The sequence below is a fragment of the Salmo salar genome, chromosome ssa19 (genome assembly GCF_905237065.1).
Source record: "Salmo salar chromosome ssa19, Ssal_v3.1, whole genome shotgun sequence".
Classification (NCBI taxonomy): domain Eukaryota; kingdom Metazoa; phylum Chordata; class Actinopteri; order Salmoniformes; family Salmonidae; genus Salmo; species Salmo salar.
In genome coordinates, this window is record NC_059460.1 from 69,554,214 (window position 1) to 69,577,781 (window position 23,568).

General features: G+C 47.8%; 1 protein-coding gene across 3 annotated transcripts in view; it reads right to left on the minus strand.

Moving 5' to 3' along the window:
• Positions 1–23,568, minus strand: part of LOC106579490 (disco-interacting protein 2 homolog C) — a 70,025-nt gene that overhangs the window by 42,155 nt on the left and 4,302 nt on the right. The window contains exons 2-22 of one of the 3 annotated variants that reach the window (XM_045702630.1): positions 13,294–13,365; positions 12,789–12,890; positions 12,478–12,603; positions 11,803–12,105; positions 11,601–11,723; positions 11,077–11,337; positions 10,700–10,897; positions 10,529–10,620; positions 10,277–10,387; positions 9,979–10,102; positions 9,752–9,861; positions 9,331–9,433; positions 8,910–8,974; positions 8,724–8,817; positions 8,419–8,538; positions 8,214–8,328; positions 7,882–8,021; positions 7,602–7,738; positions 6,953–7,161; positions 6,687–6,801; positions 2,504–2,705 (exon numbers count right to left, since the gene is read on the minus strand). In XM_045702630.1, the coding sequence (XP_045558586.1) occupies positions 2,504–2,705; positions 6,687–6,801; positions 6,953–7,161; positions 7,602–7,738; positions 7,882–8,021; positions 8,214–8,328; positions 8,419–8,538; positions 8,724–8,817; positions 8,910–8,974; positions 9,331–9,433; positions 9,752–9,861; positions 9,979–10,102; positions 10,277–10,387; positions 10,529–10,620; positions 10,700–10,897; positions 11,077–11,337; positions 11,601–11,723; positions 11,803–12,105; positions 12,478–12,603; positions 12,789–12,890; positions 13,294–13,365 (2,922 nt within the window). The remainder of the gene's footprint in view (positions 1–2,503; positions 2,706–6,686; positions 6,802–6,952; positions 7,162–7,601; positions 7,739–7,881; positions 8,022–8,213; positions 8,329–8,418; positions 8,539–8,723; positions 8,818–8,909; positions 8,975–9,330; positions 9,434–9,751; positions 9,862–9,978; positions 10,103–10,276; positions 10,388–10,528; positions 10,621–10,699; positions 10,898–11,076; positions 11,338–11,600; positions 11,724–11,802; positions 12,106–12,477; positions 12,604–12,788; positions 12,891–13,293; positions 13,366–23,568) is intronic. The other 2 variants (XM_045702631.1, XM_045702632.1) reach the window with 2 other exon arrangements.

Genomic DNA, 23,568 nt, shown 5'->3' on the forward strand with positions numbered 1-23,568 from the left:
TCTAGGTCTCTCTAACTCTGTCTCTCTCTAGCTCTGTCTCTAGGTCCCTCTCACTCTCTCTGTCTCTCTCTAGCTCCGTCTCTAAGTCTCTCTCTCTCTGTCTCTCTCTAGCTCTGTCTCTAGGTCTCTCTCTCTAGGTCTCTCTCTCTAGCTCTGTCTCTAGGTCTCTCTCTCTCTTCTGTCTCTCTCTAGCTCTGTCTCTAGGTCCCTCTCAAGCTCTGTCTCTCTCTAGCTCTGTCTCTGGGTCTCTCTCTCTCTGTCTCTCTCTAGCTCTGTCTCTAGGTCTCTCTCTCTCTCTGTATCTAGGTCTCTCTCTCTCTGTCTCTCTCTAGCTCTGTCTCTAGGTGTCTCTCTCTCTCTCTGTCTCTCTCTAGCTCTGTCTCTAGGTCTCTCTCTCTCTCTCTCTCTCTAGCTCCGTCTCTAGGTCCCTCTCACTGTCTCGGTCTCTCGGTCTCTCTGTCTCTCTCTAGCTCCGTCTCTAGGTCCCTCTCACTCTCACTGTCTCTCTCTAGCTCTGTCTCTCAGTCTCTCTCTCTGTCTCTGTCTCTCTGTCTCTCTCTAGCTCTGTCTCTCTCTCCGTCTCTAGGTCCCTCTCTCTCTGTCTCTCTCTAGCTCTGTCTCTAGGTCTCTCTCTCTCTGTCTCTCTCTAGCTCTGTCTCTAGGTCTCTCTCTCTCTCTCTGTCTCTCTCTAGCTCCGTCTCTAGGTCTCTCTCTCTCTCTGTCTCTCTCTAGCTCTGTCTCTAGGTCTCTCTCTCTCTGTCTCTCTCTAGCTCCGTCTCTAGGTCTCTCTCTCTCTCTGTCTCTCTTTGTCTCTAGGTCTCTCTCTCTCTCTCTCTCTCTCTCTCTCACTCTGTCTCTAGGTCTCTCTCTCTCTCTCTCTCTCTCTCTCTCACTGTCTCTCTAGCTCTGTCTCTAGGTCTCTCTCTCACTCTCTCTCTAGGTCTCTCTCTCTCTGTCTCTCTCTAGCTCTGTCTCTAGGTCTCTCTCTCTCTGTCTCTCTCTAGCTCTGTCTCTAGGTCTCTCTCTCTCTGTCTCTTTCTAGCTCCGTCTCTAGGTCCCTCTCACTCTCACTGTCTCTCTCTCTCGGTCTCTCTCTGTCTCTAGGTCCCTCTCTCTCTCCGTCTCTAGGTCCCTCTCTCTAGCTCTGTCTCTAGGTCTCTCTCTCTCTGTCTCTAGGTCCCTCTCTCTCTCCGTCTCTAGGTCCCTCTCTCTCTCTCTGTCTCTAGGTCTCTCTCTCTCTCTGTCTCTCTCTGTCTCTCTCTGTCTCTAGGTCCCTCTCTCTCTGTCTCTCTCTAGCTCTGTCTCTAGGTCTCACTCTCTCTGTCTCTCTCTCTCTCTGTCTTTAGGTCTCACTCTCTCTGTCTCTCTCTAGCTCTGTCTCTAGGTCTCACTCTCTCTGTCTCTCTCTAGCTCCGTCTCTAAGTCTCTCTCTCTCTGTCTCTCTCTAGCTCTGTCTCTAGGTCTCTCTCTAGCTCTGTCTCTCTCTAGCTCTGTCTCTCTCTAGCTCTGTCTCTAGGTCTCACTCTCTCTGTCTCTCTCTAGCTCCGTCTCTAAGTCTCTCTCTCTCTGTCTCTCTCTAGCTCTGTCTCTAGGTCTCTCTCTCTCTCTGTCTCTCTCTAGCTCTGTCTCTAGGTCTCTCTCTAGCTCTGTCTCTCTCTAGCTCCGTCTCTAGGTCTCTCTCTCTCTCTCTCTCTCTCTCTCTCTAGCTCTGTCTCTAGGTCTCTCTCTCTAGGTCTCTCTCTCTCTGTCTCTCTCTAGCTCTGTCTCTAGGTCTCTCTCTCTCTTCTGTCTCTCTCTAGCTCTATCTCTAGGCCCCTCTCAAGCTCTGTCTCTCTCTAGCTCTGTCTCTAGGTCCCTCTCAAGCTCTGTCTCTCTCTAGCTCTGTCTCTGGGTCTCTCTCTCTCTGTCTCTCTCTAGCTCTGTCTCTAGGTCTCTCTCTCTCTCTGTCTCTAGGTCTCTCTCTCTCTGTCTCTCTCTAGCTCTGTCTCTAGGTGTCTCTCTAGCTCTGTCTCTCTCTAGCTCCGTCTCTAGGTCTCTTTCTCTCTTCTGTCTCTCTCTAGCTCTATCTCTAGGTCCCTCTCAAGCTCTGTCTCTCTCTAGCTCTGTCTCTAGGTCTCTCTCTCTCTCTCTCTCTCTAGCTCTGTCTCTAGGTCTCTCTCTCTAGGTCTCTCTCTCTCTGTCTCTCTCTAGCTCTGTCTCTAGGTCTCTCTCTCTAGGTCTCTCTCTCTCTGTCTCTCTCTAGCTCTGTCTCTAGGTCTCTCTCTCTCTTCTGTCTCTCTCTAGCTCTGTCTCTAGGTCTCTCTCTCTCTCTTCTGTCTCTCTCTAGCTCTGTCTCTAGGTCCCTCTCTCTCTCTCTCTCTCTGTGTGTCTCGGTCTCTCTCACTCAATCACTCACTCTCACTCCCTCCCTCTCTGCCTCTCTAGCTCTGTCTCTAGGTCTCTCTCTTTCTGTCCCTCTCTCTCTCACTGTGTCCCTCTCTCTCTTTTTCTCTGTCTGTCTCACCTGGTTGTTTCTGTCGTGGTTTGGGCAGGTTGGTAACACAGGTGTGAGGACACATGAGGACGTTACAGGGGTGCAGCCCCCCCTCCAGGTACAGCTGTTTGGTCTCAGACAGGTGTATACCCCCCAGGGGGGTCTTAGGGAGGGTGTTGGCCGGAACTAACCCCAGGCAGAACACACCCACACCATGGATACTGTCTATCGCCTGTCAATCACACACACACACAGGGGAGGAGTCAAGAGATCATCAACAAAAAAACCTCTGCAGTCAGTTCAAAAGTAGTGTACGCACCTCGAATGAAGTGACGAGAAAAACTGATTACTGCAATATTTTGACCGGTCTGTGTTCTGGTTGCATTATGGTCGTACTGTGGTCGTGTTGAGGTAGTGTTACCTACATTATGGTCGTGTTGAGGTAGTGTTACCTACATTATGGTCGTGTTGAGGTAGTGTTACCTACATTATGGTCGTGTTGAGGTGATGTTACCTACATTATGGTCGTGTTGAGGTAGTGTTACCTACATTATGGTCGTACTGTGGTCGTGTTGAGGTAGTGTTACCTGCATTATGGTCGTGTTGAGGTAGTGTTACCTGCATTATGGTCGTGTTTAGGTGATGTTACCTGCATTATGGTCGTGTTGAGGTAGTGTTACCTGCATTATGGTCGTACTGTGGTCGTGTTGAGGTAGTGTTACCTACATTATGGTCGTACTGTGGTCGTGTTGAGGTAGTGTTACCTACATTATGGTCGTGTTGAGGTAGTGTTACCTACATTATGGTCGTGTTGAGGTAGTGTTACCTACATTATGGTCGTGTTGAGGTGATGTTACCTACATTATGGTCGTGTTGAGGTAGTGTTACCTACATTATGGTCGTACTGTGGTCGTGTTGAGGTAGTGTTACCTACATTATGGTCGTGTTGAGGTAGTGTTACCTACATTATGGTCGTACTGTGGTCGTGTTGAGGTAGTGTTACCTACATTATGGTCGTGTTGATGTAGTGTTACCTGCATTATGGTCGTGTTGAGGTAGTGTTACCTACATTATGGTCGTACTGTGGTCGTGTTGAGGTAGTGTTACCTGCATTATGGTCGTGTTGAGGTAGTGTTACCTGCATTATGGTCGTGTTTAGGTGATGTTACCTGCATTATGGTCGTACTGTGGTGGTGTTGAGGTAGAGTTACCTACATTATGGTCGTGTTGAGGTAGTGTTGAGGTAGTGTTATCCACATTATGGTCGTGTTGAGGTAGTGTTACCTGCATTATGGTTGTACTGTGGTCGTGTTGAGGTGATGTTACCTGCATTATGGTCGTGTTGAGGTAGTGTTACCTGCATTATGGTCGTGTTGAGGTAGTGTTACCTGCATTATGGTCGTGTTGAGGTAGTGTTACCTGCATTATGGTCGTGTTGAGGTAGTGTTACTTACATTATGGTCGTACTGTGGTCGTGTTGAGGTGGTGTTACCTGCATTATGGTCGTGTTGAGGTAGTGTTGAGGTAGTGTTACCTGCATTATGGTCGTACTGTGGTCGTGTTGAGGTGATGTTACCTACATTATGGTCGTGTTGAGGTAGTGTTACCTGCATTATGGTCGTGTTGAGGTAGTGTTGAGGTAGTGTTACCTGCATTATGGTCGTACTGTGGTCGTGTTGAGGTGATATTACCTACATTATGGTCGTGTTGAGGTAGTGTTACCTACATTATGGTCGTGTTGAGGTAGTGTTACCTACATTATGGTCGTGTTGAGGTAGTGTTACCTGCATTATGGTCGTACTGTGGTCGTGTTGAGGTAGTGTTACCTACATTATGGTCGTACTGTGGTCGTGTTGAGGTAGTGTTACCTACATTATGGTCGTACTGTGGTCGTGTTGAGGTAGTGTTACCTACATTATGGTCGTGTTGAGGTAGTGTTACCTACATTATGGTCGTGTTGAGGTAGTGTTACCTACATTATGGTCGTGTTGAGGTAGTGTTACCTGCATTATGGTCGTACTGTGGTGGTGTTGAGGTAGTGTTACCTGCATTATGGTCGTGTTGAGGTAGTGTTACCTACATTATGGTCGTACTGTGGTCGTGTTGAGGTAGTGTTACCTACATTATGGTCGTACTGTGGTCGTGTTGAGGTGATGTTACCTGCATTATGGTCGTGTTGAGGTAGTGTTACCTACATTATGGTCGTACTGTGGTCGTGTTGAGGTGATATTACCTACATTATGGTCGTGTTGAGGTAGTGTTACCTACATTATGGTCGTACTGTGGTCGTGTTGAGGTGATGTTACCTGCATTATGGTCGTACTGTGGTCGTGTTGAGGTGATGTTACCTGCATTATGGTCGTACTGTGGTCGTGTTGAGGTGATGTTACCTGCATTATGGTCGTGTTGAGGTAGTGTTACCTACATTATGGTCGTACTGTGGTCGTGTTGAGGTAGTGTTACCTGCATTATGGTCGTGTTGAGGTAGTGTTGAGGTAGTGTTACCTGCATTATGGTCGTACTGTGGTCGTGTTGAGGTGATATTACCTACATTATGGTCGTGTTGAGGTAGTGTTACCTACATTATGGTCGTGTTGAGGTAGTGTTACCTACATTATGGTCGTGTTGAGGTAGTGTTACCTGCATTATGGTCGTACTGTGGTCGTGTTGAGGTAGTGTTACCTACATTATGGTCGTACTGTGGTCGTGTTGAGGTAGTGTTACCTACATTATGGTCGTACTGTGGTCGTGTTGATGTAGTGTTACCTACATTATGGTCGTGTTGAGGTAGTGTTACCTACATTATGGTCGTGTTGAGGTAGTGCTACCTACATTATGGTCGTGTTGAGGTAGTGTTACCTGCATTATGGTCGTACTGTGGTGGTGTTGAGGTAGTGTTACCTGCATTATGGTCGTGTTGAGGTAGTGTTACCTACATTATGGTCGTACTGTGGTCGTGTTGAGGTAGTGTTACCTACATTATGGTCGTACTGTGGTCGTGTTGAGGTGATGTTACCTGCATTATGGTCGTGTTGAGGTAGTGTTACCTACATTATGGTCGTACTGTGGTCGTGTTGAGGTGATATTACCTACATTATGGTCGTGTTGAGGTAGTGTTACCTACATTATGGTCGTACTGTAGTCGTGTTGAGGTGATGTTACCTGCATTATGGTCGTACTGTGGTCGTGTTGAGGTGATGTTACCTGCATTATGGTCGTACTGTGGTCGTGTTGAGGTGATGTTACCTGCATTATGGTCGTGTTGAGGTAGTGTTACCTACATTATGGTCGTACTGTGGTCGTGCTGAGGTGATGTTACCTGCATTATGGTCGTGTTGAGGTAGTGTTACCTGCATTATGGTCGTGTTGAGGTAGTGTTACCTACATTATGGTCGTACTGTGGTCGTGCTGAGGTGATGTTACCTGCATTATGGTCGTACTGTGGTGGTGTTGAGGTAGTGTTACCTGCATTATGGTCGTGTTGAGGTAGTGTTACCTACATTATGGTCGTGTTGAGGTAGTGTTACCTACATTATGGTCGTGTTTAGGTATTGTTACCTACATTATGGTCGTGTTGAGGTAGTGTTACCTGCATTATGGTCGTGTTTAGGTAGTGTTACCTACATTATGGTCGTGTTGAGGTAGTGTTACCTGCATTATGGTCGTGTTGAGGTAGTGTTACCTACATTATGGTCGTACTGTGGTCGTGCTGAGGTGATGTTACCTGCATTATGGTCGTACTGTGGTGGTGTTGAGGTAGTGTTACCTGCATTATGGTCGTGTTGAGGTAGTGTTACCTACATTATGGTCGTGTTGAGGTAGTGTTACCTGCATTATGGTCGTGTTGAGGTAGTGTTACCTGCATTATGGTCGTGTTGAGGTAGTGTTACCTACATTATGGTCGTACTGTGGTCGTGCTGAGGTGATGTTACCTGCATTATGGTCGTACTGTGGTGGTGTTGAGGTAGTGTTACCTGCATTATGGTCGTGTTTAGGTAGTGTTACCTACATTATGGTCGTACTGTGGTCGTGCTGAGGTGATGTTACCTGCATTATGGTCGTGTTGAGGTAGTGTTACCTACATTATGGTTGTACTGTGGTCGTGCTGAGGTGATGTTACCTGCATTATGGTCGTGTTGAGGTAGTGTTACCTGCATTATGGTCGTGTTGAGGTAGTGTTACCTGCATTATGGTCGTGTTGAGGTGATGTTACCTGCAGCACGCGGCTCATCCACTGGAAGCTGTCCTCCTCAGTAGAGTCTGGTCTCTGCTCTGCTACTACCACGATACGCTCATCACGCAGCACGGTCACACTGAACACTGCTATCCTGGAGCCACGGACAGACAGAAGGTTAGAGTTAGATGGTTATTAAGGTACTGTATATGTACTGCTACCTTTTACATGCAGAGTACAAAGGAGAATACTATTCCCTATGTAGGGCACTACTTTTGACCAGAACTTGCGGCCCGGTTGCATACCTCCCCCTGTAGACGAATTTCATTGGCTCCACGGCCAGTGCGGTGGCTACGATGTCATCAGCGTTATGCCTGCGCCCGCTGACCATGATGAGGCCGTCCATCTTTCCGGAGATAAACACCAGACCGCCTGGACCCACAAAGCCCAGCAGCCCCGTACGCACAAACGCATACTCACTGACCAGACCTCCACCTGAGGCTACAGGGAACACCTACACACACACGTATCATACACACATATTATACACAAACATTATACACACATATTATACACAAACATTATACACACACATTATACACACACATTATACACACGTATCATACACAAACATTATACACACAAACATTATACACACAAACATTATACACACAAACATTATACACACACATTATACACACAAACATTATACACACTAACATTATACACACAAACATTATACACACACAAACATTATACACAAACATTATACACACAAACATTATACACACACATATCATACACAAACATTATACATAGATGTTATAAACAAACACCCACGCGTTATACACATATTGTACATGCACTCACACACACACACACACACACACACACACACACACACACACACACACACACACACACACACACACACACACACACACATCTCCTTACCTCAAAGGTGTTCTTGGTCATGCCTGTCAATCCATAGTAAGAGGTTCCCGTGGCGACAGAACACACACACAGCTCCCCGATCTCATCTGTCTTACACAGGAGAGGCACACCCTCTGGCTTCACCACACACACTACGGCTGGGGACAGAACACACACATTAAACCTCACATTCACCCCTCACAAAACTGGAGCTGAAGAAGAGAGCAGAGTTAACACACACACACAGGTATGTACATGTACACAAAAGTGCACGCGCACACACACAAACACAGACCCCTACCTCCAGGCATAACAGTGCCCACATCCTGCACAGTGAGGACTGACAATCGCTCCTCGGTGTCGACGCGGACCACACTGTAACTCAGACCCTGCATGGAGAGAACCCCTCGGCCTGGGGGCTGGCTACTGTCCTCCACCGGCCTGGATCAGAGAAACAGAGACAGGGAGAGAAAGGAAGAGCTATATCACACTATAACACATCTAAGCTAGTGCCCCCTCAGCCAATTCACCTAGTGAGAATACTTTTCCAAACCAACAAAATCTAAATGTTTAGTCTGTTACTCTAGGATAGACCAAGTGAGAATGCTGCTGATTATGATGATGTGTGTGCACCTCCTGATGGCAACGGTCAGGGCTTCAGGGGAGCTGGCACAGGGACAGATGACCTCTGACCTCAAGCCTTTACTCTGGAACACGTTGAGGAACGCATCGCAGGACGAGATAGACCCTGGAGGAGGAGAGGAAAGAGGGATGAAAGGAGGACAGGAGCGGAGAGGAGGGCAAGATAGATTGAGGTGGGAAGTAGAGTGATAGTTACAGGGGTTAGATCCGTCGGCGACCAGCAGCATACGGAGGGAACTCAGGCTGATGTCCTTCTGCTCTCTGTGGGCCACCAGAGCCCAGTGCATGTCCCTGGACTTTACACACGCTACCTTGGCTGGAGAGGGACACACACAGTGTTGACATCAGTTCTAACAAAAAGTTGGCGTCAAATACTGACTGAATGATTGACATATGACTTGATGAGAATATCTTATAGATTGACAGATGAATTGATTATAGAGTGGTTGATTGACAGGTTGGATAAGAGTGTCTGCTAAATGACTAAGATGTGTGTCTGACCTTTGAAGTGGTAGACCTTCTGTATCCAGGACAACGGGTTGACCTTCATCAGAGAGTAGGGAACGCTGATCACATGCATCATGTTCATCACACTCTGGAGATGGGAGACACACATAACCTTCAACCTCTAACCTTTAACCCCTTATCATACTTTCCCTGCACCTGACCTCTAGTAGCAGGTCTTACCGTGAGGATGCCGTGCCACAGTCCCACATCCTTCTTAAAGTCTAGAACATTCACTATGGTCTCCGCTGCAGAGAGAGGGGAGGTGGAGGGGGTAGAAGAGAGGAGTGAGAGAGGGAGGGAGGGAGACAAAGAGAGAGTTAGAGATTACCTGGCAGAGGGTGTGTCTGTGGGAGCGCACGTGTGTCTGTCTGTGTGTGTGTGTGTCTGTGTGTGTGTGTGTGTGTGTGTGTGTGTGTGTGTGTGTGTGTGTGTGTGTGTGTGTGTGTGTGTGAGTGAGTGAGTGAGTGAGTGAGTGAGTGAGTGAGTGAGTGAGTGAGTGAGTGAGTGAGTGAGTGAGTGAGTGAGTGAGTGAGTGAGTGAGTGAGTGAGTGAGTGAGTGAGAGAGAGAGACTGTCTGTTAGACTTAAAGTGAGTGTCTTACCTTCTGTGTAGCCACACGACTGTGTGAGGGATTGGCAGTGAGTCAGCAGAGCGATCCTCATCACCGTCACGCCCAGGACACTCCCATCCTTACACGTTTTATACTGAGAGAGAGAGAGAGAGAGAGAGAGAGAGAGAGAGAGACAAAGAGAGAGAGAGACAAAGAGAGAGAGAGACAAAGAGAGAGACAAAGAGAGAGAGACAAAGAGAGAGACAAAGAGAGAGAGACAAAGAGAGAGAGACAAAGAGAGAGAGAGAGAGAGAGAGAGAGAGAGAGAGAGAGAGAGAATGCAAGTGAAAATGTCTATGCGTAGAGTAACAAATAAATACATTTTTTTTAAACTTAGCTTTTTCTAAAGAAATGTGTATTGAGTTGCATTAGAAGTTCTCCTTGTAACAGCAATGCAATGAATGTGCATTACCTCTATATAGGCTGTGTCGCTGTTTGCATCTTTGATGTGAGGGAACCAATCTCTAGGAGGTTTGGAGAGATGCTTCGACTCAGTCACGAACCACAGCAGCTTAGGCCACCCTAGAGAGACAGAGTAGCAATCATTAGGGTGCCTTCATACACTGTCAAGGGACTTGATTACTTTAACCTTTTCTTTGAATATAGTATATATAAACACATGTACACACATACACTTACCTCTGAACTGTGGTATCTCTCCTGTAGCGCTCTTGGGCAAGCCTTTATGGCAGGCATCACTGGTCAGCGCCACGGTAACCCCACAGCTTCCCAATAGGAACCCGATCTGCTGGCTGCCAGCGTCCTATTGGACAAGATAGACACGTTTAAGTCCAAGACAAGAAAATTCTATACATATATTTGATTGAATGTGCTTATTGCTTATACAACAAAAGATACATTAATTCAATGAAAGAAGGTGTTCCCCAGGGCTCAGTGCTCTGACCCCTGATTTATGTATTCACTAGATGTACTGTACCTTGCGTGTGAGAGGCACCTCTATGGGTACAGGGACCACCTCAGCCAGCAGGCAGCCGTAGAAGGCCACCATGAAGGCCACCGGGTCATTGTTAGGAAACACCAGCGCCACCTAGTGGATGGGACGAATACAGACAATGAGAAAATATTACAATCCGTCTTGACCTTAATCCTTCTGAAAATAACATAACACAAAAAGCAATATTTTTACTAGTTATTTCATTCAAGGGATGGATTTTCTACATGTACTCACTCTGTCCCCCGGTCGCAACATGGGCTCCTGCTTGCTGCCCAGCTTGTGGAGGATGTTATAGGCCAGCTTGATACTCCGAGACCACAGCTTCCCTGTGGACACAACACAAGGCTGAGTAAGTGTGCGTGTGCGTGTGCGTACGTGGGTGTGTGGGTGTGTGTGTGTGGTTACCGTATGTGAGTACATATAGAGGTTTTCCAGTGGTATCCAGGCTGGTGAGACAGGGCGCTTTAGGGCTGATGGTGCCCCAGCGTTGGAGAGCTGCCTCCAGGGAGGGGGGCCAGTTAGTCACCACCCCCAGGGCTTCTCCGCTTACTGCCAACATTTCTGCCCCCTCCGGACGCGGCTGCTTAGGATCTGGCTGCTGGACTACAAAGAGTGAAAGAGAGACAGAGACTTTTATTGCGAAACATGCAAATAAGACCATTAAACACACTACAGTTTACTGTACAAACTTCCACTAAACATAGAGACAGAGAAAATAGCTAGACAGCTAGATTTAAAGCTTAGTCGATTTATTTATAGATTTATTGGTTGATAGCTCCTACCTTCTAGAAGTTCTTCAAAGTCATCAACAAAGAACTCTCTGAGCGGAGGTCTACGAGGCATTTTCAGAGTGTTCACTAACTGCTGGATCTTAGCAGACACACGACTGCTGACCGGGACACCGTCTCCAGTCTCCATGCGCTCAGCATTGCCGTATTTCTGAGTGTTTCGGGCGATGGTTCCTATGTGGCGCTCTGAGTGGGGGCGGGAGTGGGAGGAGTCAGACGAATAGCCAGTCACATCAGGAGGAGCAGAGTGATTCTCTACACACACACAGAGAGAGATGGAGAGAGAGAGACAGAAAGAGATGGAGAGAGGAGAGAAAGACAGAGACAAAGAGAGAGAGACAGAAAGAGAGACAGAAAGAGAGAGACAGAAAGAGAAAGACAGAAAGCGATGGAGAGAAGAGAGAGACACAGAGACAAAGAGAGAGAGACAGAAAGAGAGAGACAGAACGAGAGAGGGAGAGTTAAAGCAGTGGTGGGGCACATGTATAAAAAAGGTATGTGTGTGTGTGTGTACTGACCATCAGACTCCAGCGGTGGAGGCCACAGCATATCAGAGCCGAACTCACAGGATCTTCTGAGAGAGCCTCCGTTCTCCGCCATGCCCAGAGCTGCCTTACGCTTCAGAGACAGGTGCCCTATACCTGTAGACACACACATAAAGATTAGACATAAACACACATGTCCTGTACACACACATACACACAGTGAAGTTGTACTCACCGTGGTGTGTTTGTGAGTGGTGAGCTGACACGTGGTGTGACTGGGTCAGGTGTGTGTGTGTGAGGTGGGCGTGTGCCAGGTGTGGGTGAGAGAGGTGTGTGTGTGCGAGCGAGTCGGCCAGTCGTCCTGCATTGCCACTTCCTCCGCTCTGAGTGGACGATGACGACGAGGAGGTGGAGCCTAGGTGGGCTGGACCTAAGTGGGCAGGGCGAGTCATCCAGTGTTCCATTCCCGGCATGTCATTGCCTGGCCCCGCCTCTTCCTCTGAGCCCGACGACGAGTCTGAGCACAGTGGGGACAGGCCTAGTGAGGGTCAGTAACCTTCATACAACTTCCATACAATATAACTACAACCCATAGCTAACTAAAACACAACCTAACCCCAACCCTATGACACAGTGGAGACCGGCCTAGTGACGGTCAGTAACCTTCATCCAACTTTACTACAGCATAACACAAACATAATCATAACCAGTGCTTGACTTGGACTAAAATAGGAGCCGGTACTCATTTAGATGTATTATATGTAGGTGCAGGAACTCTGCAATACTTGTGAGCTAATAATATTCTGTAAGGGCTGCAGGAACTCAAGCAGTAGAAAATGTTCAGGGGAGCTCCTGCCCAAGTCAAGCACTGAACATAACCTGATGAACATAATGAGTGTGTGTGTCTCACCTGGGGGTGTGTATGCATCCATGGATGTCTGTACCACCAGTGATCGTCGTTTGGAGGGCATAGGCACTGCCACGTTGCTCTCCACATGTCTGGCTAACACTGCCTGCACCGCCTCACTGTGGACGTCTAGGGGGCGATATGGTGTTGGAGAGAGATGGGCAGGAATTATGTTAGTCAATTTAATTAAAAACTACATCTATATTATATGTTTATAGTGAAAGGACTGACTAAAGGCGTGTCTATCGACCAACAGTTTGAATAACTCTGGTCTAAAGTAATGTTAATCTGGAATAAAGGAAAGGTGTGTTTACCTGAACGGTAGCGTTCATCACGTGTTCCAGAAGAGCGCCGTCTGTGGAAGCGAGCGGCAGATGGGGGGGCAAAGGGGGGGCGGTGAGACATACCCTCCATACCTGCACACACACACACACACACACACACACACACACACACACACACACACACACACACACACACACACACACACACACACACACACACACAGGGAAAGTCAGACAGAAAAAGAATGAGCGAGTCAAAAAGATACAGTCAAAGTCACAGACAGAGAGAGATACAAAAATCCCCCCAAATTCTCAGTGTGGAAGGAGCTTTCAGCATATTCAATATGCTGCTACATTCAGCGCATTGGAGTAATACAAAGTCTTGTGACTGAGAGAGAGAGAGAGAGAGAGAGAGAGAGAGAGAGAGAGAGAGAGAGAGAGAGGGTTTAGACGAGGAGGGTCAAACCCAGAGGGACTAGCATAGATGTGCTGCATACAGGTGATCTACTAGAGGACAGACTGTGTATTTATGTACCTCCAGGATGAGGAAAGTAGGCCCTGATCAGCTTAGACCGCTTCTTCTCATAACCCTTCTGTGTGATGTCACCTGGCAGAGAGAGAGAGGGGGGATAGAGAGAGGGAGAGAGAGAGGGGGGATAGAGAGAGGGAGAGAGAGAGGGGGATAGAGAGAGGGAGAGAGAGAGGGGGATAGAGAGAGGGAGAGAGAGAGGGGGATAGAGAGAGGGAGAGAGAGAGGGGGATAGAGAGAGGGAGAGAGAGGGGGGATAGAGAGAGGGAGAGAGAGAGGGGGATAGAGAGAGGGAGAGAGAGAGGGGGGATAGAGAGAGGGAGAGAGAGAGGGGGGATAGAGAGAGGGAGAGAGAGAGGGGGATAGAGAGAGGGAGAGAGAGAGAGAGGTTGTTTTGAGTGTAAGAGTATCAGTTAACCCAGTTTTTTGACAAGGCCTCAGAACCCACCCCTTTAGTGTGTGTGAGAGAACATTTTATTTTTTAGAGTGAATGACAGACAGAGAAAGCGAGAGCATGTGTTTCACAATCTGACCATGGAGAATGGACAGAACATCTGGGTCCAATCTGCTCATCTGTTCCTTGCTATGATATTCAGGCATGTGTGTGTGTGTGTGTGTGTGTGTGTGTGTGTGTGTGTGTGTGTGTGTGTGTGTGTGTGTGTGTGTGTGTGTGTGTTGTCTGTGAGGCTTTTCTGCAGATCAGATACAGCATTCCTGTTTCCGCACGCACGCACGCACACACACACTGTCCACAGGGAGACACCATCTTCCAATCTTATCGCAGCGGAGCAGGGAGGGAGTTGCCTAGCAACCGTTCTCCTGGAAAAGGCCTGGTGGCCATCTTGGATTTCCAGATGTGAAAACTGGGCTAATGATCCCTGCATGAGTGTGTGTGTGTGTGTGTGTGTGTGTGTGTGTGTGTGTGTGTGTGTGTGTGTGTGTGTGTGTGTGTGTGTGAGTGTGTGAGAGAGAATACCACAACCCTATGCCCGTTCTCTCTCTCACTCCTATTCTCTCGTACTTCAAATTATATTTTTCTCTCAGTCTCTCACAGTTTGATACTATTCATGTTTTGCACATTTCGTCATAATATAGTTTGAACATTCGTTTGGACGTTTTGGACTCTCAAAAGTGTATTACTGTGGCTTGGACATTTCAAAAGGAGGCAAATAATTTGTAGGAAAACCTTGTGTCATGATTTTGATGTCGCCAGACTGACTTTAGATGGAGTATAACGTTAGCTAGCTAGTTAAGAATTTTAGCTAGCTAACATTAGCATTGCTAGCTATTTTTGACAAACTTTGCTAGCTAATGACAACATTGCCATCTATTTAAAGTAAATTTGATGACATGATAATGATGGAAAAGTTGTTTCCTACAGAATATCTGCCTACTTTAGCAATGTCATCGTATTTCCAAGCCACTATAGTGTAATTTAGAACAAACAGCCGTTAGCCTCCGTCCAGAATGATTGGGCTTATCATTACTTTTTGGCACCGGCATCGCCGGCAGAGGGAGGCTTGAGAACATTCATAACAATGGCATGACACGACCGAGTGACGGAGATGCAACCTATGAATACAGCTGAGAGGGAATCTATAGTCCATGTCACAACCACAAAAGCAATGTCTCATTTTCCTATTTAGAAAATGTGTAATAAAACTGAAAATTCCAGTTTCCTTCAAGTGGCTGAAAATTGCTAACCAACATAGAACCTTTGGAAAGTGTGTGCTTTTGTGTGTCTCACATTGATCTTCAGAATCACATCTACACCCAGCTGTGATCGGTTACAGTCTAAGCAGCATTCCTTCCCTATTGGTCATTGTGAACAAATTAAAATCACACAGATAGACAGTGGGAGAGAGATGTCATTCCAATCACTCTGTGTACCTCTCCCTCTCTTTCACTCTCTGGTTTCTCCTTTTATCTTTGTATCCATTACAATCTCCTTTCATGTGATCTCACACACACACACACACACACACACACACACACACACACACACACACACACACACACACACACACACACACACATACATACATCATGGGGACATTGGGCTTTCAGGCTGAAACTCATGTCCCAGAGTCCTCTGTCTATACACAAACGTGTCCAGAGCTGGGCCAGAGGGCTCACACACACAGAATGGTCACTTGATGGGCCAGAGGGCTCACACACACAGAATGGTCACTTGATGGGCCAGAGGGCTCACACACACAGAATGGTCACTTGATGGGCCAGAGGGCTCACACACACAGAATGGTCACTTGATGGGCCAGAGGGCTCACACACACAGAATGGTCACTTGATGGGCCAGAGGGCTCACACACACAGAATGGTCACTTGATGGGCCAGAGGGCTCACACACACAGAATGGTCACTTGATGGGCCAGAGGGCTCACACACATGGAATGGTCACTTGATGGGCCAGAGGGCTCACACACACATGGAATGGTCACTTGATGGGCCAGAGGGCTCACACACACAGAATGGTCACTTGATGGGCCAGAGGGCTCACACACACAGAATGGTCACTTGATGGGCCAGAGGGCTCACACACACAGAATGGTCACTTGATGGGCCAGAGGGCTCACACACACAGAATGGTCACTTGATGGGCCAGAGAAATAAAGAGAGGAAGGTGGGAGAATAATATGCTGTGTAGCACAATACTTTTTGGCTCCTTCTCCGTTGCCGACGTGACTAAGACATTTAAGTGTGTTAATCCTCGCAAGGCTGCCGGCCCAGACGGCATCCCTAGCCGCATCCTCAGAGCATGTGCAGACCAGCTGGCTGGAGTGTTTACGGACATATTCAATCTCTCCCTATCTCAGTCTGCTGTCCCCACTTGTTTCAAGATGTCCACCATTGTTCCTGTACCCAAGAAAGCAAAGGTAACTGAACTAAATGACTATCGCCCCGTAGCACTCACCTCTGTCATCATGAAGTGCTTTGAGAGGCTAGTTAAGGATCATATAAACTCTACCCTACCCTACCTGACACCCTAGACCCACTTCAATTTGCTTACCGCCCCAATAGATGCACAGATGATGCAATCGCCATCGCACTGCACACTGCCCTATCCCATCTGGACAAGAGGAATACCTATGTAAGAATGCTGTTCATTGACTATAGCTCAGCATGCAACACCATAGTACCCTCCAAGCTCATCATTAACCTCTCTTGGGTAGGGGGCAGTATTTTCACATCCGGATAAAAAACGTACCCGATTTAATCTGGTTATTACTCCTGCCCAGAAACTAGAATATGCATATAATTTTTGATTTGGATAGAAAACACCCTAAAGTTTCTAAAACTGTTTGAATGGTGTCTGTGAGTATAACAGAACTCATATCAGGCCAAAACCTGAGAAGATTCTATACAGGAAGTGCCCTCGCTGAATATTTCTTAGCCTTCTATAACCTCTTTATCGAAAACAGAGGATCTCTGCTGTAACGTGACATTTTCTAAGGCTCCCATAGGCTCTCAGAAGGCGCCAGAACGGGGAATGATGACTCTGCAGTCCCTGGCTGAAAAACAGTAGCTCATTTGGAAAGTGGTTGATCTGAGAACAATGACACGGGAGCGTGCGTGCACGTGTAGACACCGTTTTCTTCTTTCAGTCTTTGAACGAAAACAACGTCTCCCGGTCGGAATATTATCGCTATTTTACGAGAAAAATCGCATAAAAATTTATTTTAAACAGCGTTTGACATGCTTCGAAGTACGGTAATGGAATATTTTGAAATTTTTTGTCACGACATGCGTCCGCGCGTCACCGTTTGGATAGGGACCTGAACGCACGGACAAAACAGAGGATATTTGAACATAACTATGGATTATTTTGAACCAAAACAACATTTGTGGTTGAAGTATAAGTCCTGGGAGCATTCTCGTGCATTCTGACGAAGAACAGCAAAGGTAATCCAATTTTTCTTATAGTAATTCTGAGTTTAGTGAACGCCAAACTTGGTGGGTGTTAAATTAGCTAGCCCGTGATGGTGAGCTATCTACTCAGAATATTGCAAAATGTGCTTTTGCCGAAAAGCTATTTTAAAATCTGACACCGCGATTGCATAAAGGAGTTCTGTATCTATAATTCTTAAAATAATTGTTATGTTTTTTGTGAACGTTTATCGTGAGTAATTTAGTAAATTCACCGGAAGTTTTCGGTATGTTTGCTAGTTCTGAACGTCACATGCTAATGTAAAAAGCTGGTTTTTGATATAAATATGAACTTGATTGAACAAAACATGCATGTTGTCACGTCCTGACCAGTAGAGGGTGTAGTTGGGTCAGGACGTGGCAGAAGGGAGTAAGTGTTTTATTGTTTCATTTAATTTTGGCCGTGTGACTTCCAATCAAGCACAGCTTTAGAGGGTTGTGGTTGATTGGGAGTCACACATAAGTTGCCTACGTTTCCGTTGTGTGGTGTGGGTAATTGTGCTTGTCACTGTTGTTGCACCTGACAGGACTGTGTTGGCTGTCAGTTTTGTTGTTTTGTTAATTGCATAGTGTTCGTAACATTAAAAATGACGAACCCTAACTCCGCCGCATTTTGGTCCACTTCTTCCGTAGACAGCCGTTACAGAATTACCCACCAAACCAGGACCAAGCGGCGGAAGAGGAAGGAGCAGCAGGACTACTGCGTTATGGACAAATGGACATGGGAACAGATCCTGGACGGAGAGGGACCATGGACTCAGGCTGGGGATTATCGCCTCCCGCAGTGGGAGATTGAAGCGGCGAGAGCGGAGAGGCGATACTACGAGGAGAGAGAGCGCAACGAGCGCGAGAGGCAGCCCCAATATTTTTTTTTGGGGGGGCACACGGGACAGTCGGTGGAGCTGAGGTCGGAACCAGAGCCAGTCGGGATGACATTGGAGGTGAGCGAGGGCTATGAGACAGAGACTGTGACGGGGTTAATGGGAAAATTAGGAGAGAGAGAGATGAGAGAGCTGCTAGGGTGGTGCATAAAGTACGGCATTCGCCCTAATGAGCGTGTCGTGGGTATGATGTCACCTGAGGCAGCTCTCCATACTCGTCCTGAGGTGCGTGCTGGTTGTCTGGTAAAGACTGTGCCTGCGCCCAGAAACAGGCCTCCTCCATGTCTTCCCAGCCCTGCACATCCTGTACCTACGCCCAGAACCAAGCCTCCTGCATGTCTTCCTATCCTGGTCAAGCCCGTGCCTCCTCCACAGACCAGTCCTCCAGTGGGTCTCCCTATCCTGGTCAAGCCCGTGCCTTCTCCACGGACCAGTACTCCAGTGGGTCTCTCTATCCTGGTCAAGCCCGTGTCTCCTCCACGGACCAGTCCTCCAGTGGATCTCCCTATCCTGGTCAAGCCCGTGTCTCCTCCACGGACCGGTCCTCCAGTGGGTCTCTCCACCCTGGTCTCTCCTGTGCCACCTCCTCAAGCCAGGCCTCCGTTATGTCTCCCCAGCCTGGTGAATCCTGAGTCGGAGCTGCCCGCCAGTCAACAGTCGTCAGAGCTGCCCGCCAGTCAACAGTCGTCAGAGCTGCCCGCCAGTCAACAGTCGTCAGAGCTGCCCGCCAGTCAACAGTCGCCAGAGAGGTCAGACTGCCCTGAACTGCCGGAGTGGCCAGACTGCCCTGAACTGCCGGAGTGGCCAGACTGCCCTGAACTGCCGGAGTGGCCAGACTGCCCTGAACTGCCGGAGTGGCCGGACTGCCATGAACTGCCAGAGTGGCCGGACTGCCCTGAACTGCCAGAGTGGCCGGACTGCCCTGAACTGCCAGAGTGGCCGGACTGCCCTGAACTGCCAGAGTGGCCGGACTGCCCTGTTCTGCCAGAGTGGCCGGACTGCCCTGTTCTGCCGGAGTGGCCGGACTGCCCTGTTCTGCCGGAGTGGCCGGACTGCCCTGTTCTGCCGGAGTGGCCGGACTGCCCTGTTCTGCCGGAGTGGCCGGACTGCCCTGTTCTGCCGGAGTGGCCGGACTGCCCTGTTCTGCCGGAGTGGCCGGACTGCCCTGTTCTGCCAGAGGTGCCCGCCTGCCCTGATCTGCCAGGGTGCCCGGCCTGTCAGGATCAGCCCGAGTGGTCCTCCTGCCCTCCGGTCCAGCCCGAGTGGTCCTCCTGCCCTCCGGCCCAGCCCGAGTGGTCCTCCTGCCTTCCGGCCCAGCCCGAGTGGCCCGCATGCCTTCCGGCCCAGCCCGAGTGGCCCGCATGCCTTCCGGCCCAGCCCGAGTGGCCCGCATGCCTTCCGGCCCAGCCCGAGTGGCCCGCATGCCTTCCGGCCCAGCCCGAGTGGCCCGCATGCCTTCCGGCCCAGCCCGAGTGGCCCGCATGCCTTCCGGCCCAGCCCGAGTGGCCCGCATGCCTTCCGGCCCAGCCCGAGTGGTCCGTCTGCCAGGGTCAGCCCGAGTGGCCCGTCTGCCCGGCGCAGCGATCGGCGCCAACAGAGTGGGCGACGCCGAAGGTGGAGCGAGGTCCACGTTCTGCACCTGAGCCACCTCCAGGATAGGTGGGTTGGGGAGGGAGGGTGTAGCACAGTGCCGTCGGTGACGGCAGCCACCCTCCCTTCCCTCCCTTATTGTTTAGGTGTTCCTTTTTGTTGGGGATTTTTTTGTGTTTTCCTTTTTTTAGGTGCATCCCGGGGTCTGCACCTTGAGGGGAGGTACTGTCACGTCCTGACCAGTAGAGGGTGTAGTTGGGTCAGGACGTGGCAGAAGGGAGTAAGTGTTTTATTGTTTCATTTAATTTTGGCCGTGTGACTTCCAATCAAGCACAGCTGTAGAGGGTTGTGGTTGATTGGGAGTCACACATAAGTTGCCTACGTTTCCGTTGTGTGGTGTGGGTAATTGTGCTTGTCACTGTTGTTGCACCTGACAGGACTGTGTTGGCTGTCAGTTTTGTTGTTTTGTTAATTGCATAGTGTTCGTAACATTAAAAATGACGAACCCTAACTCCGCCGCATTTTGGTCCACTTCTTCCGTAGACAGCCGTTACACATGTATTGTATAACATAATGTCCTAGGAGTGTCATCTGATGAAGATCATCAAAGGTTAGTGCTGCATTTAGCTGTGGTTTTGGTTTTTGTGACATTATATGCTAGCTTGAAAAATGGGTGTGTGATTATTTCTGGCTGGGTACTCTCCTGACATAATCTAATGTTTTGCTTTCGTTGTAAAGCCTTTTTGAAATCGGACAATGTGGTTAGATTAACGAGAGTCTTGTCTTTAAAATGGTGTAAAATAGTCATATGTTTGAAAAATTGAAGTTATAGCATTTTTAAGGTTTTTGAATATCGCGCCACTCGATTCCACTGGCTGTTGACTAGGTGGGACGATTTCGTCCCACATACCCGAGAGAGGTTAAGCTCGGGGCCCTGGGTCTGAACCCCGCCCTGTGCAACTGGGCCATGGACTTCCTGACGGGCTGCCTCAGGTGGTGAAGGTGGGAAACAACACCTCCACGTCGCTGATCCTTAACACAGGGGCCCCGCAAGGATGCATGCTCAGCCCCCTTCTGTACCTCCTGTTCACCCATGACTGCGTGTCTACGCACACCTCCAACTCAATCATCATGTTTGCACAAAAGTAGTAGGCCTGATTACCAACAATGACAAGACAGCATACAGGGAGGAGGTGAGGGCCCTGGGAGGGTGGTGCCATGAAAATAACCTCACACTCAAAGTCAACTAAACAAAGGAGCTGATCGTGGACTTCAGGAAACAGAGTAGGGAGCACGTCCCTATCCACATCGATGGGACCATAGTGGAGAAGGTGAAATGTTCCACGGCATACACATCACTGACGATCTGAAATGATCCAGATAGCGTGGTGAAGAAGGCACAACTGCACCTCTTCAACCCTCACAAACTTTTACAGATGCACAATTGAGAGCATCCTGTCGGGCTGTATCACCGCCTGGTACGGCAACTGCACCGCCTGCAACCGCAGGGCTCTACAGAGGGTGGTGCGGTCTGCCCAACGCACCACAGGGGGAAAACTACCTGCCCTCCAGGACACCTACAACACCCAATGTCACAGGAAGGCCAAAAAGATCAAGGACATCAACCACCCGAGCCTTGGCCTGTTCACCCCGCTATCATCCAGAAAGCGAGGTCAGTACAAGTGCATCAAAGCTGGAACCGAGACTGCAAGGCCATCAGACTGTTAAATAGCCATCACTAGCCGGCTTCCACCCAGTTGTGCAACCCTGCTGCTCTATATACATAGACTTGGAATCACTGGCCACTTTAATAATGGAACAGTAGTCATTTTAATAATGTTTAAACATTGTTTACATACTGCTTTACTCATCTATGTACACTACCGGTCAAAAGTTTTTACAACACCTACACATTCCAGGGTTTTTCTTTATTTTTACTACTTTATACATTGTAGAATAATAGTGAAGACATCAAAACTATGAAATAACACATATGTAATCATGTGGTAACCAAAAAGGTGTTAAATCAAAATATATTTTATATTTGAGATTCTTCAAAGTAGCCACCCTTTGCCTTGATGACAGCTTTGCACACTCTTGGCATTTTCTCAACCAGCTTCAGTAGAATATAATACAGTATATACACTACCGGTCAAACTTTTGTTATTTACTTACTTACTGTATTATATTGTACTGTATTTTAGTCAACGCCACACCAACATTGCTCAATCTAATATTTATATATTTCTTAATTCCATTATTTTACTTTTAAATGTGTGTATTGTTGGGAATTGTTAGATTCTACTGCACTGTTGGAGCTAGGAACACAAGCACTTCGCTACACCCGCAATAACATCTGCATGTGACAACAAAATGTACCGTAATTTCCGGACTATTAAGCGCACCTGAATATAAGCCGCACCCACTGAATTAAAAAATTGTTTTTATTTTGAACATAAATAAGCCGCACATGTCTATAAGCCGCAGGTGCCTACCGGTACATTGAAACAAATGAACTTTACACAGGCTTTAACGAAACACGGCTTGTAACAAAAATAAATAGGCTTTAACGAAACACGGCTTGTAAAAAAAATAAAAAATAGCAGTAAGCTTTAGTTGTCTTTTTGCACTGAGTCAATTCCTCACGCTGCTGTTTCCAACGTCTTATCATCGACTCATTAAGACCAAGCTCCCGTGCAGCAGCTCTATTTCCTTTTCCAACAGCCAGATCAATCGCCTTCAACTTGAAAGCTGCATCATATGCATTTCTCCGTGTCTTTGCCATGATGAGGGTGACAAAATGACTACCGTAATCAGAATGATGGGAAGTTTGAGAGCGCTTGATTTAATCTAAACAGTAAACAAAAAAGTTGTTTGACCTTAACCCATTCGGCAATTTCATTGGTCTAATGAAAGCTTCATGCCGGCAAAAAACTGAGCACGTCACAGAATGTGTGAAAGCGGGTAAAATCCATATATTAGCCGCGTCATTGTTTAAGCCGCGAGGTTCAAAGCCTGGGAAAAAAGTTGCGGCTTATAGTCCGGAATTTACGGTAATTTCATTTGACAAGAGAGCAGCTTGGAGGAGCTGGATAAAAACAGAACCCCTATAGAAAAAGGCACTGTGCTCTCACTTTTGGCTGCTCCCGCAAGAAATCTTTTAAATAAAGCTTTTAGTGATACACCTACATCAACAACGCTTTTACAGAGTGGCACCTGATAAAGACCATGATCTATCTGTCCTAATACATTCCTGTCTGCCATCATCCATCCATGTCCACATACAGGACCTGTCTATCTCAGTGTTTCCTCTATAGTCATTTAGCAGCGGTGGCCCACGAAACAGGCTTTTAAATGGTAAGTAGTTGGCTCAACGACTGGAACTTAATGGGAACAGCTAACATGTCATTGCATTGCTACACTGCTAGCAATGCCCCCACCCTTGCTGAAAAAAAACCTAGGGGAAACACTGTCCACCAGTATCTGCCATGTCCTGGTTCTGCTCTGATTGAACAGCATATGGAGGGACAGCTGGGTTGGGAACCAACACTCTAGCAATCACAAGATACTGTAAATCTGTCTGCAATAGAACACGTTGACAACAACACATCAAGGTTATAGGCGTTCAACAGGGTGTCCCTAACACGCTAGTCCATGTAAACCACATACACACAGGCCGCTAGACGCTTCACACAACATACACCAGGAGCGTTGACAGAAATCTATAGAGTAGACAATGTATTTTAATTAAATATGTCAACATTATATAATGCAGACACAAATGCGCAATTTATCTGACAATATAACATGCGGCAAATAATATCCGCACTCAGTTGGTGGGAGACGCTTGATTGTGATTTATCAG